The sequence below is a fragment of the Vanellus vanellus genome (assembly GCF_965231255.1).
Source record: "Vanellus vanellus genome assembly, chromosome: 5".
Taxonomy (NCBI): domain Eukaryota; kingdom Metazoa; phylum Chordata; class Aves; order Charadriiformes; family Charadriidae; genus Vanellus; species Vanellus vanellus.
Genome location: NC_138910.1, coordinates 54,105,377 through 54,119,895, shown reverse-complemented (window position 1 = coordinate 54,119,895; position 14,519 = coordinate 54,105,377). Strand labels below are relative to the sequence as shown.

The 14,519-nt window shown below is 47.1% G+C and overlaps 1 protein-coding gene across 6 annotated transcripts in view; it reads right to left on the bottom strand.

The window, feature by feature from the left end:
- The window catches only part of PACS2 (phosphofurin acidic cluster sorting protein 2), a 78,668-nt gene that overhangs the window by 47,887 nt on the left and 16,262 nt on the right, over window positions 1–14,519 (bottom strand). For all 6 annotated transcript variants that reach the window (XM_082483764.1, XM_082483766.1, XM_082483768.1 and 3 more), the window contains exon 2: window positions 1,869–1,956. In XM_082483764.1, coding sequence (XP_082339890.1) covers window positions 1,869–1,956 — 88 coding nt within the window. The remainder of the gene's footprint in view (window positions 1–1,868; window positions 1,957–14,519) is intronic.

Genomic DNA, 14,519 nt, shown 5'->3' with positions numbered 1-14,519 from the left:
ACCTCTCTCTCGCAACTCCCCATACAAAGGCAGTGAGTCATTTGACAGAGATCATACATTTGATGATCCAGTATCACCAGCCTCAAAACAATAGCCGTGTCAGAAACCTGAGTGCTGGCAAATTAAGTGTCCCTGAAAGAGCTTGTCAGCATCATCGTAACCTGCAAGCTATAAAGGGACTTTTAATAACAGGGCTTCAAATCTGCCTGTGTCTGAGAGAGTTGCAGTGCTACTGACCTACTGTTAAACAGCACATCACGAAGAAATACAGGTGTTGATTCAGCACAAGGTGACACCCAAGGTGAGGCACCCTCTGGGACAGCAGTCATTCCAGCCATTGTCACCTCTAGGTCAACTGGAAGGACAGATCAAAGGCAAAAGGAGGATGGCCTGGGGATGTGAGCTGCAGCCTGGGACTTGGCAGATAAGCACCCCAAACAGAGCAAGTCCTTCTGCCTTCCAGTTCTACAGGGATCTGCCCTGGTGTAGAAAGGACCACGGAAGTGCTCAGGTCCGGTGTCTGACTGACTGTAGCAAGGCAGATGACAACATGTACTCAAAATAGACAAGAAAGTCCCGCACGTCAAAACACACTCTGAACTTGCAGGCCTGGGACAGCATTTCCAAACTTTTCACCCATAAAAAGTGTAAGCAGTCAGCAGTAACCTGGACAGGAAAAGAAAGTTTTGCTCTAGTAAAAGCTACTGAATTCTCCAACCCAAGTCTGACATGCCTTACATGTAGATCACTCACTGACAAGCCTCAGGCTCTTACAGTGACGCATCCACCATCTAGGAGTACAAACATATGGAAAGCTTTCAGCCCCCATAAGCAATATCTGACAGCCTGGGAACCCACAGCCATGCTTCTTCCAAGGTTCCCATTAATCCAGGTGTGTGAAATGATTCCCTACCCTTCTGCTCCCTGCTGTGGGTACGTGAATCCCCTCCAACAGAGAGACGTATTTTTACCCCAGCTGGACTGTTCACGAAGATGAGAGATGCTGGTTACATCCTCAGCTGCATGTTCTTGCACCATAGAGCCATCATGATTTCAATTTCCAAGGTAGATTGTGTGTTTTGACACACTCTGCAGGGGTTTTGCTGGCTCTTCATTTGAAAAGCAGCAGCTTTTCAGCATGGTTAATGGTATTTTTCTACTTATAGGTCTGCTAGGCTTTAACTCACTAAGTACTTCAGCATTTGCAGTAGTGGGAGCACGTGAGCCGAACTGATGCTGTGACGCACTGTGGAACTGAGACTCCTTCCTTCCTAGCCTGCCTCCAGGCAGTGTGACCTACATGTAGGCACCTAATTAAATGGCACAAACATATGCTGTAGAGTGGGTTATTTACCTAGGATGACAGCTGCATTTTATGGAAACAAATTAAAATGTACAGACACCCTACAAATCCACTGACAGGCACCCAGCTACGAAATTACTTGGACTCCTGATAGCAGAGCTGCCCATCAGCAGAGGAAGGCCCAGTCTCTAGACCCCCCAAACCAGGTACCAAGCTGTTCAGCCCTGAAGTGGGATGAAGCATGTTAAATAGAGAACCAGGCTTGGATTTAGTGACACAGTTCAGGAATAAGAGCACATGATCTGTAAAGAACATTTTTTACATAGAGATACGCTCATGCTGAACCCTCAGCGAACAATATTCCTTGCTTACAACAGTAAAATTCAGTAGGAACATGGGGGAAGGATCATAAGAGACTCTCCACGCACCCAGAATGCCCTGATGTACTTGAGAAGAAGCCCGTGGCTGCAATGGACCCTCATGTAGAGGTGACGCTCAGTTTAGGCATCTGCCAGTGTATTTACCCGAGCAACACATTTAATTCTTAGAACTGAGCAGCAATTACCTGCATTTTGACAGCAATGACCCCAGAAATAAGCTCCTTATCCAATTCCTTTAAGACTACCAGTTTCTTTAATGTCAAGCTGCACAACCTGCAAACAGGAACAGAAGAAAAACAGTTACAATCAAACCTGAAAAATGAAAAGCTCTGAACAGTTTCTGCACACAGCAGTATCCCAGTTTGAGGGTGAACAGACTCTGGGCATACGACACACACTGATACAGACATTAAGACAACAGAAATACACGAGGCTTCCCTGGCTTTTCAGACTGAATTTCTCCAACCTTTCACAAATAGAAGCAGGTGGACAGGAGTGAAATCTCTGTCTCTCTGTTTGATACAGACCCATGGCCACATGAGAGCGCCTCACAGCACTTCCACTGACCACAGCCTGAGAACTCTTGCTTTGAGTCAGATGGAAAGCTTCAGGGTCAGAGGAATTAAATTCCAGTAATATAAAAGCACAGGGTCAGTCTAATTTTAAACTTTTCTACAAAGCTTTCCTAGATTATTGGCTTTTTCATTTTCAGACTTCTGGCTTCCAAAGATCTCACTCCCACCTCCTCTTGTCCACCCACGCATTCTCCTCCTCACCCCCAAACAAAAGTGCTAGCAAGTGGCTCAGGCATCTCTAATGGGAAAGGAAAAAAAAAAAAAAAAAAAAAGAAAGAAGGAGAGGACTCAAGCGGTGCCCTCTGGCCCTGGCATTCACATGCCACACATATGCAAGTAAATCACATTCTTTACCCAGGCAATGCTACATTGTTCTGGTTAAAGCTGTTTACACTTCTGCCTTCTAGGCACAGGGAGCCTGGGAGGGGATCAAGTTTGGACTAGGTGCAGCTGAGTTAAGGCTCTGAGGTAACGGGACCACAGTATTGGCACTGTCACAATTTCACAGAAGTTACCACGAGCTGGTGTAATTAAGAAGGCATGCCAAGAAACAAACTTCAGGCAAAGATAAACCTGAAGCAACGACAGCTCAGCTTGTGGAAAGCAGAGGCCAGGGAAAGCTGCTGGGTGGGATCTAGTGACTAGACATCATCCGCCACACTGGCCAGGAGCTGGCACTGCCTTTGTGTCAGGTCCCTACCCCATGACAAGGGCAGCTTTGGCCTCTGCCATGGGATGTTACCAAGCTTCAGAATGGCTCCTCTGAAACCCACTGCAAAGCTCTTACTCCCAGATAAAGCGTAACATCAGGGCTGTTGATGAAGAGGCCAAGTAGATAGGAAGGGAAGAGCAGCTAACGCTGGATTTTGGTGCATGCCCAGGCAGCTGTAGCACAAGCGTTGCTGACTGAAGCATGCACCTGAACTACAGGACTCCACACTGGTGCCAGGAACCCGACAAGTCAACACTGCAAGGGCAACTTGCACCTCCACCACCTTCTCCACCACAGTGGGAAGCTGAACCATTGCTTTGCTGCAATGCCTGAAGGTAGACACAATCAGCCTGGGTGCAAACCTGCAGGAGAGACATAGTTAAAGGCTCTTCCTGACAGGAACAGCAGCAGATGTTGAAGCAACTGCTGCCTGCCCCATCCAGAAATGCCTGTGGCTCTGCCTGAACTATGCCCTCTTGCACGGGGCTAGGAACAGGGAAGAGCTGTTCTTAGCTCTTAGGGTCCTCACTGAAGCACCTCTCCAAACCTGCCTTTGCCAGCCTCTTCTCCACCCCACACTATTTGCAAATGAGCAGGGAGAGCAAAGCACCAGTTCCCACCATCAGCCCCCCAAAAAAAAAGAGAAAGAGAGAACTAAAAGCTCTCTCCTCCGCAGAGTTTTGCATCAGAAGACAGCACAGCCAGAGATGCTATAGAAATTAAAAGGAAGGTGGAAAAAACGGGTCTGCCTGGGCCTCTGTGCCCCTCTGTCACACTACCAGCAGCTGTGCGCAGTGTCATCGAGACAAACGTGCTAGAGAACGCGAGCTTGGAGGCGCTGGGTGCCGCAGGAGGGATGGCAGAAGCAGGCAGGACAGCTGCAGCTGCTGGGCTGTCAGAGGGGGAACCAAGCATACTTTCACCCATGGGTAGAGCCTCCCCCTAGGCGAAGCAGGAGAGCACAGGCCAGCACTTTCAACTGCAAACTAAGTGTCCCCGTGCACTGATAGTCTGGTGAGGCTGCATCCTTCAACCCAGAGTGCAGGAGAGGCTGCCGGCTTTCCCTCCACATCCTGAACAAAACAGCAAGCGCAGACGCACGCGGTTGCTGCCGTGAAGCAGCCGGGCCAGGATCTGGAGGAAGGAGGGCTCTGGTGCCATTTGTTTTATTTGTAATGCTGTAGCTGGAGGACAATCACACTCGGCTTGCCAAAACCCACAGAGCTCAGGCTGGTCAGGTGCTGAGGGCAGAGGTAGGACAACACACTGGCATTGTCTCGGCTGACAGGCAAGGAACAAAGGCCTTTTCTCTCCAGCCCCGAGCTCGAGGATGAAAAAGGTACGGGAAGAAACAATGGTGTTCTCAGCATACACAGCAGAGCACAAGGAGGGCGTTCTGTTCTCCGCCGGGCATTCCTTCAATTCATCATTTATGAGCTTTGATCAAGCCCTGTGGAGCACTTGCTGCTTGGAAAAAAAAATTTAAAAAAAAAGTAAAAGCCTCCTTTACAGCGACCAGAAAAACAAAAGCAGTTAAAAAAGACATGGAACGCATCTGCTTTCTTTATCCCCCATTGCTGGGCTGCTGGTACTAAAAGGCGCTTCACACAAACAACAATGAAATGTTTATATTCTCCATTGGAGGGGGAGGGGAAATAAAAATCAGAGTTTAAATCCCACCAAATCACTCTTACCCTCAACACGCTTGCAGTTCTGCATCTTCTGTCTAAATCTGCTGCTTAGAAATCAAAGCAATCTTCAGAATACATGGCAAAAAGGGGCCGTATCATACTCAAATAATCATGAATAGGCATATTCCAGCATGTCATTGCATCCACAGCCAGCGTGGTGCCCCTGCTGTCAGCACAAGAATCCTGAACCACTCACACCCACACAGGTACGGCAGGGATTTGTCTGCCATAACTGCCTCTGATAACGGCAGCACCTCCTTCCATACACTTACCTTTTGCCTAGATTTTGATGTACTTCTGTCAAGTCTCAGGGATTAGGAAGGGGACCAGTCTCGCAAAACATTTCTATCAATGAGCCTGTAAATTTGGAAGTTTCACATACATACATACATATTTGATCTCTGTGAACGTAAGGTAAATAACCTAGAGCACAGACACACAAGGGGAACTGAGTCTGGAGCTGAAAGAGCCTGAAGTATTTTGAGTGGTCTAGAAAAAGCCTGGGACCGCAATACAGGAGGTGCAGGCAAACGCTGTCTTTGCATGTTTGTTTCATCATTGACCTATGGTTGCACGTGGGGAGTTAAGTTAGCAAGAAGCACTAAGTTAGCCGAAACAGTGTTAAATAAGGGCAACAGAAATCTGAGAGCCAAGATTTCCACCCTTTTTTGAAGGTTCACAGGAGATCTCCATGCTAGGAGCACAGCTGGGTCCCACACAGCAGCAGGCAGTGCCTGCTGAGGAGCTTGCGTCCCCTCTGGTCACACATGTCCCCCCTCACAGTGAGGAGGCACGAGGTACTTGCCTGACCCCATTCTCAGGTTAACAAATCATGAGCCAGCTTAATGCATTCCACAAGAATAAAACTCTTCATCTTTTTACATCACTGCTGCAAGAACGCAGTTTTAAAGAGGAAACCTGGACCTGACCCAATGGTTTTAACTTGCCCTGCTAATGCAAGTTGTGCTGAATAGCTTCATCACGAGCTCTTTGCTCAGGGAGGCAGCTATCTGCAAAGAACATAACATTTTGGTAACTGAGATCCAGCAAACATGCCCAGAACAACCAAATAAAGTGTTGCATTCTTTACTCATTGGATGTTTTGCTTTTGCATCCCTCCGAGTAGGAAGATCAGGAAAATAAACTCCCTCCGAGTCTGCCTCACTGAATTAAATGTCTGTGTCTCCACAGGGAGCACAGTAATTGCACCGAGACCTCACTCACGCAGAGACAGTCAAATCAACAGGAAGGAAAAATTAAAAATTAAAGACCCGTATTTTAATTAAGCCCCATAGAAGTCAAGAATAATAACAGATGCATCCACAGCTGTAGGGGACTCCAAGTGCAAGATGGGAGCTGGGGCAGGAAGACTCTAGCTCACTATGCAGATATCATTTGTCCAGGTTAAAAGCTGCGAAGACATTGTTCCTAGAGAAAACATTTCATGACAGGAATGCTCTCCTCCGATGTCCGTAAGCCTCAATCAGCCAAAGACTATAAGGAAGGAACTGGTCTCCATTTTGTCACTGGACAGTTTCACCTCACCCAAGTTATTTCAACATTTCAGGACAGCAAGCAGCCTCCTACCCCAAAGCATTCAACCTCAACTTTGAGTGCTTTGTTCCGAGCTGACACTACACCCAAGTGAGTCCCAAAATAAATCGAAAGCCACTTGAAGGAGAAGTGGAGGGAGACAGCCGCCTACGCACACACTTGCCCAGACAAACAGAGCCATTCTGCACATAGCTACAGGGGTGTCTGTGCAGGAGAGGCCGGAGCGAGAAGCCCTGCACAGCATTTTTCAGAGACAGCTGCTTAAGTAAAGTATGAACACACACAGCACACGAACAACTAACTGCGCAAGCAGTTTCTTATGCCTGCTTCGCCTATGCCCAGGCAAGGAAGGACAGCACGTGGATATACTCGTTGCCGCACTCACACGCTAAAGGCAGGGCTCTGTGTTGGCCTAGGAGAGTTAGCTTGGGGAGAAACGGGGGAGAAAAGCTGTCCTCTAATGTCACTGCAGGATCAGAGTGGGCCCTCCAGGCAAGAGTACCAATGGCAGAAGCCACAGGAGGATTGCTTCTTCACTTTCCAAAGCTTACCAGCTAATTGTCTCCAAACTATCTAATCTCAGTCCCACTCTCAGGTAAACTCCAAAGCAGAAAACAAATTCACTGAGGAGATGGAGGTCAAGCACCCCGATTTCTGTCATGCCAGAAACGTAATTGAGCAACTTGCAAAGAAGCGTAATGGTCCTCTATTAGTCTCTGCTTATTTCTCCTTTGTTCATACTTCCCAGCAAGCTAAGCAACAACCTCGAGCCAACTGTTTTGGTTACAGATCCATTCAAATAAGCTTTAAGCCAGGAAACAATTGCAGAGACAGTATTTTCATTGTTCTTATTCTCAAGGATCTTGGAATCCTCTTCTTCCCAGCCTTAATACAGAGAATTAAGCTCTTAAGATACTAGAGACTAAGATCCACAGAAGTGCTGTAGTAAGCAGGTCTTGTTCAGACAGGTAAGAGGATGGCAGCTTATTTTATGCAACAGGCTCTACCCAGGACCTCACAATGACATGCAGGCACAGCTACACACCATCCTTTTACAGCCAAAATAATGTTCTCCTCACTTCAAATATATTGCAGACCTACCTGCTCCAAAGTGAGTATGCAAAAGGGGTGGGGGTGTCAAAATTTTGAAGACTCGCAACATTTTGAAAAGATTCTAGAATTCTGCACGGACACATTTGCTATTTGAGAAGTAACATTCAGTTAACATGACCGAGGATTAAAGCGCATCCAAGCTTAGATACTCTAATCTACCATATCAGTTGGAAAATGCTGAGATATGTCTTCCTTCAGTGGGCCAAGAAATTACTGGATGGCTTTAGGGGCTTCACCCAAGGCAGAAAAGGATCAGGATCCCTGCAAGTCAAATAACTCTGGCTCACAAAACTGAGTTTACATATCCCATTGGCACATCCCGCCTCTTAGTGCTTCAGTAGTCTGGAAAGGAAAGGGCACTACTGAGGCATAGTGATGCTGGTGAAACCCACAGGTGTTAAAGCTAAATCTCCACAGCTCCACATACTCTTCAGGTAGACAAGCAGAACTTTTTGTGCAAGCTGGCCCTTGTGTCACAGCATGTTCTGACTAACTAGCTGAGACCTGATGTATTCCAAGTCACGCTGGCAGGAAATCAGCCTGTCTGTCACCAACTGCTCGCCTCCAGGTACATGCTCTGAACTGTGCTACCGAGAAACAGCAGCTTTCTCTCCCTTTAAGAAGTCATTTCTGCAAGAGTTGAAGCAGCTCTCTTCACACATTTGTTGACCTCGGTCGAGATCTCCGTTCTTGCACACACTGCTACACATTTGGCTTCTCACTCTACATTTTGATGGTTTCAAAGCCCTTTACAGGGTGACTTGGAAGGGGGAAAAAAAAGACACAAAGCAGGGATTAGGTCTGTTTATCAGGCAGGCAATGGAGTGCAAAGGAGTTAGACAAACTTACACATGTGTTCACACCACACTGCCTCCAAAGCCAAGCACAGGCACAAGTCTAGTTAAATACACCTCTTCTGGCTTGCCTCTTTCAAACCCAGCATCCAGAACACCAGGACCGCACAGGATCCTGACACCAAAGTGAGCATCAATGAAAGAGCCTGTGGTACTGGTGGATGAGGTTTGACCAACGTTTTTGAAGTTTTGAGGCAACAGTAAGGTGTTTTATTAGCTTTAAATACTAAAGTCAGCAAATAATGAAAAGCTGATTCACAGTTAAGGCTCCTTTGACAGACCATCAGGACCACAATTTGTACATTACAGGTAACATAAACACACCTGATATTTGTTGTATTAATTTAGTAGCAGCTGGAGTAACTAGAGGCACCACTGCCAAGCAACAAGCAACAAAATGGAGACAGACCAGGCATAGCCACATCCATCTGACCAAAGGCCAGTGATAGCTATGGATCCAACAAGCCTGCACAAGATACCCAAACGCTGCAGTACAACCTCTTGCCCAGAAAGCCTCTCAGCACTCAAATGAGTCTCCCATTTGAGCACCTGATGAGAGCAGTCAAAGTACCACATGTCAGGGAGGGGGAGCCTTTAGGATGTGGGCTGGTCAAGCTGTTTCTGTAGCCAGGGCTTAATTTCTCAGCTAGCCAACACCACCACCACAAAGGCACAACCCACTAAGGCTTATGCGAGCCAGCCAGGGTGGAGGGTAGCTCCCCACATGCCTTACACATTGGCGCAAAAGCGTATACACAAATGAGCGAACGAATCACACCCCAAACCAAAAGGAGACTCTGGAAGGAGAAATGCAAAACCAAATTGGGAATAGGGGATGAAGAAGAGAGACTTTCCACTGGAACAAACCCAGCAGCCCTCCCCTCCCTGGCTTGTTACTCCCTTATGCAACCTGCCTTCTCCTCGCTGGCCTCCTGCCCCAGACAGCAATGCTTGTCACACAGCAGGCTGATCGCCGGGATCGGCTATTCCAGGCATGCTATGGGAACGCTCTCCCTGCCTGCCAGGAGCCACTTCCATCTGCCCCTGAATCCTCTGGGACTAGCAGGAGCTGCACAAAGTAGCCAGCAGATGAGAACGACCATCAGAGCTAAAGGCTTCCTAACCTGTCCACAGCTTGCCGCAAAGCACAGAGCGGCACATCTCTGCCTTCTTTTGTATCAGCTTTCCCCTCCCAAGCTGACAGAGCTGCAGCCGGCTGCAAGAACAAAGACAGCACCTAGCCTTCCAGCACACACCCGAGGAAATCCTTGCAGTGGTAGTGACCTCTGTTACAGGCACCAGTCAGTGAGATGAAAGGGTTAAAGAAAATGCCTTCCTTGAGGCACATGTTTTCTGCCTTGCCTGGATGACAACCCTCACCCTCTCCTCTGTCCTCCCCTCCACCACATCCATGCCTCGACCCTGAGCACAGCATCCCCAAACGCAGCGGCAGTAGCATCAGGTTGGGAGCTGTAACGTCTCCACAGCAACTAGGGATGTCACAGCCCACACGTGACCAGCTCCCCGCAACCATGCAACAAATGAGACCAGCTCCTCCAACAGCCTGCTTGTTCCTCCTCACTCACCTCCAGAATAGTCTGATGACAAATCCTCCCTCATTACTGTGTCAAGAACTCTGTTCTCCAAACTTCCCCAGCAGCTCCCCTGCCCCATCCCAAGCCTGTATGTGCTTGGCAGTGAGGAGCCGGTGGGCATCTGCGTGCAGGCAGATTCAGAGGGGGTCCTGCACTGGTCAGTATGGTTTAGTACTTAGTGTTTTCTTTTTGATAGTAGGAAGCACCAGTCCCCAAGCACTCCTGCACTTGACTGCTTTCAAAATGCGAGATGCTGTGCTGTTTTTAATTCTCGCTGCTGAACAGCCCACAGCGAGAGCTTGCTGCTGTGCCACCTGGTGCCACACTCTCTGCACACTCCTGTTAGCCACTCGGTACCCTGGGGAGACACTGCAGTCCCAGCCACAGCACACACTGTCCCTAAGGCTTGCAAACCATTAGAGGCCAAGAGTTAGCCTGAAATATCCTGATCTTCCCCTTTGTCTGTAAATTAGCCAAAGGCTCCCATCAAGAGTAGAAAACTATGCCCACAGGAGCCTTGACTTTGAGCCCACATCAGAAGAGCTTGTAGCTAAGAGCTCAGTTCTGCTCGGGTTACCCGTCACTGTGATCTCTTCATCATGAGAAATCAGGACTAGGAAGCCTCCAGTTAAGCAAGCAGGCAAGGAAAAACAGATGGCTTCTTGGTGTCCTCAAATCAGAGCTTGCTCTCAGGGCACGAACAACTTGCCATCTCTCTGGCCTTATTTCTCTCCACTTCGAATAGCTTCCACAACACCTTGTGACGCAGCGGTGAGCTGAACAGCCTGCCAGAGACTAGACAGGCTCACACCAAGGGTCGCATCAAATTACTTCTCACTCAGCCATCCCCAAATGCTGCCCAGTTCACGAGCCACAGTCAGACACGAGGCCATCCCAGTCAAAGCCAAGATCCTGAAGGCATGTAATTCTTAAGACTCGGTGCTTCTCTGACAACCACCTTAGACCACTCTGAATAAACAGACTTTCTGAAAAGTGTTGTAGGAGATTTTTTAAAGGGGTTTTGGCTTTGGGGAATGTGTTTTTCTGTTTGTTAATTTTAAGCTTACTTTTCCCTTGCTGACCCACCTGGAGCCAAGGCAACAAAGCCAGGGTAGGTGGCCCATTCTTAACAGACTGTCGTTCTGTAACCTTGATTCAAACCAGGTGCATTGATTGCCAAGGGAATAGGGTTTTGTTTGCAAAGCTTGCAATATGGTCTGAAATAAACAAGATAGGAGAACCACATAGGTGTAATTTAGAGCCCAAATGGCTGTTTGCTCTTTTACTGAGAACTCACAATGTTCTGTAAGGGTAAAGGCAGAGCAGCCAGCAGCAGTGAAAAACATTTGTGAACTTTGATGGTACGTTTGGTATCGGCCAGCACAGCAAATATGCAAAGCATCTCATTGGCAGGCTTACTTTCAGAGTAGAAGAACACTTCACAGATCCCAATGCTCTTCTCAGTGAGCAGGTCCATCAAAGCCTGGCATTCTGGCCGTCTTACATATTGGCACATGAAGCCAGCCACACCAATACCTCACAGAGCCAATGGTCTACTCTGTTCCTTTACGTGCCCCACATTTAACGCTGCCTCCCTACTCCCCTGACTCCAGAGATGAAAAGGATGATGGTCAAAGAGATATCAGAATTCATCACCTAAGTTAGAAACACAATTTTTTTGCACAATTCTTGCCATGCCCCAAACGCAGGAGGACTATTTAGCACTCCAAAGTATGATTTCTTTCCAGCAAGCAGAGGTTCCAAAAATAGAGCACTCATAACCTGAACTACGGGCAAAGAGCTGCAAAGGGGAAGTTGCAACTCCAAACCCCAATGTATTCAACAGCAGGTTGGAGGGAAGGTTAGGAGAACCACCAGCTCCCCAAAGAGCAATTTCTGCAGCCATACCAAACACCCTGCGTAATGCTCGCAGCACCGCAGCGCACAAGCACCGAGCCCCTGAGCCCCACAGCACCAGCTCATCTGTGCGCAAGTGCTTCAAACAGGGGACCACAACGCTGACAACCAATTTGCTCTCTGGCCACAGCTCAAAGGATGTTTCCAAGTCAAACACATTAAAATAGTTATAAATGGAAGGTTCTTCTTTCCCAGCAGCATTTACTTAGGTTTGAATGGTGCCAGTTTTTACAAGGCAACAACACATAGCTGACAAAGCAGCTTCCATCAGCGCTAAATATAATTCACAAAGAACTCTGGATCCTGCCACTAAAGCTGGGGAACTCTATTCAGCATTAAACACGTTGGAAACACTGGCTACCATCCCCCAAACTGGAACAAAACGTCGAAGGTAAAGCAGCTGAAACATACTACCCCTTGCAGATTTGTCTCCCCGGAAAGGAAGGGATAAACTCAGAGGAGCTTTGCAATATTAACAGTGGTCAAAAAAGGTCGGAAACCCCAAAAGCGTTTAGCACTCCTTGCAAGGAAAGAAATGCCTCTTCATGCCTTTGGTTGAAGCTGCAGTGTGCTCTATCACCTATTCCTTGCATTTTTTCCATCAAATATTCTGGGCAACGCTTGCTCATTTGCACACAGTCTGCTGGAGTGCTTTGAAGAGCACAGATAAGCTGGGAAGGAAATCACCAAAGAACAGGAATAAGGGATCTAGTGAGATTCTAAAAGCCAAACAGTTCACCACATTACCCAGGCTGATGCAAGAATGAGATGGCTGAAGTGAAACTACCACCACTACTGCCAGGGAAGGAGCTCCAGCAGTAACCAGAAGCAATATTTTAACTTCCAAAATCAGCTGAACTAGACTGAAAAGGGTTACAGGGAGCGCAGTGCCCATCGTGCTGTCAAGCACAACACAAGCTCTCCACCAAAGGCCTTGAAAACTACAGAACCCACCGCAAAAGTGCGCTGATGAACAGAAACTAGGGTCTCTTGTAGTCTTTAAAGCTGACCCATGGAAGTTACTTTACAATGAAGCTGCAACAGATTTTGCATCGACAAAGACTACATCAACAATCTTCCCCCCCAACCTGCATCACCAGGCTGTCCTTATGTCCTGGGGGATGGCCAGGAGAAGACGCATTTCCAGGACATGCAGTGGGGTTGCAAACAGCTTAGGTTTTCAGAGCACTTCTGATCCCCTCTCAATGCGAACAGCTTCCTTTAGGGAAACTCCCAGTCTCCAGGTGATCTCAAAATGTCTCTCAACAGCACTTTAAAAATGTCTGTGTCGTCGCCACCCCCCCCCTCCCCCGCAATCTTTCCCTTCACATCTAAATATACTCTGTATGGTCTACTTTAAACAGCCGCTACTGAAAAAGAACGCACTTGTTTGGAAATAACTCAGCACAAGGTTTTCTATTTGTTTTCTGTAAAAACCCCTCATGACTGATATTTCTCTACATTTCTCACAGAGAAGGGAGAAAACTCAGCAACTCAGGCTTTGCTTACGCTCTTTTCTGAAAGCTTACATCACCTTTAAGTTTATCAGGGAAAAACAGAAACACAATTTTTACTAAAGGAGTTCAGAAGAACCACCAGTGCCCAATGCTTGCTGTGGCAGGGAGAACACAGGGATTTGCTCTGGAGAAACATTTGCATTTGCTTAATATTCTAAACCTCTTCAGCAGCTGTCAGAAGTTGAGCTGGCAAGCAGAGATTCAATATTATTTAGATATTACATTTCTTCAGCATCATTGCTGGTGATATTTCATTCCTGAAAGCAATAAGGGAGCAGCAAAGCAAACCAAATGCCTGAACTTGTTAGTTCAATTTGTCAAGAGTATTTATTAAAATAGAAGTGACCTGTGTAAACAAGCAAAATAGTAAGCTGTGATAGATGCAAGGAGCTCTGAGATGCTAGTCTTTACTGCTCAGAACTTGTTCCAGACCCCCATAAGATTTTCATGCTGAATACAAGCAATAAAACAGTAAGTGACTTATAACAATCATAACCCATTCAGTCCCCACAACCTTTCATCAGGCCTATGAGTTCCCACTGAACCCAGATTTATCAAGAAAAACTGTAGACACTCTACAGAATAAGCAGACAGAGGTAAATGAGGCATGAACAAGCGGAGGCTGGATGTGAGGCGGCTCTTCCTCAGCAGGATATTAAGGTTCACTGCTGGGAGGGATTATCAAGGAGCCTATCCAGCATTAAGACATGGTTACTCCATTTGTGAACAGGACCACACCATGAGCTCACTCATGGAGACTAAACTCTACAGCCAGACCAGTCTCAGTTCCCTGAAAATGTTCTCTTCTAATACATTTGCCTGCTGCAATCAGCTAATACTAACATGATAGGGATGCTAAGAGCAAGCAATAGGTATCAGCATCATTTTGTGGTTGGTGCTTCTGTTTATGGATGAGGCAAGGAGCATCCTTAAAGCAGGTGCACGTACTCAGGCTGTCAAAGAGCATTTCTGTCACAGAAACCGTTAAGGATCATGAGTGGGGATGAGACAGGGACAAGCACCACATTATTTTTTTTCAACCATCAGGATGAGCCATATCCTTAATTTTATGCCCTCCTCAGAGGACCACACTCAACCTCTGATTTCCACCACATGACTACAGCTAATACCAAGAACATCACACTTTGCATCGGGGCCTATGGCTAGTCACACATGAAATGTATTTACATAAATTTTATGTTTCTGACTGAGGTCTTTCACCAATAGCCTTAAATACACTAACAGGCAGATGACCTACTCAACGCCACACTTTCTAAAGCTGTTAAATGTTCCACATCTGGCAGATTG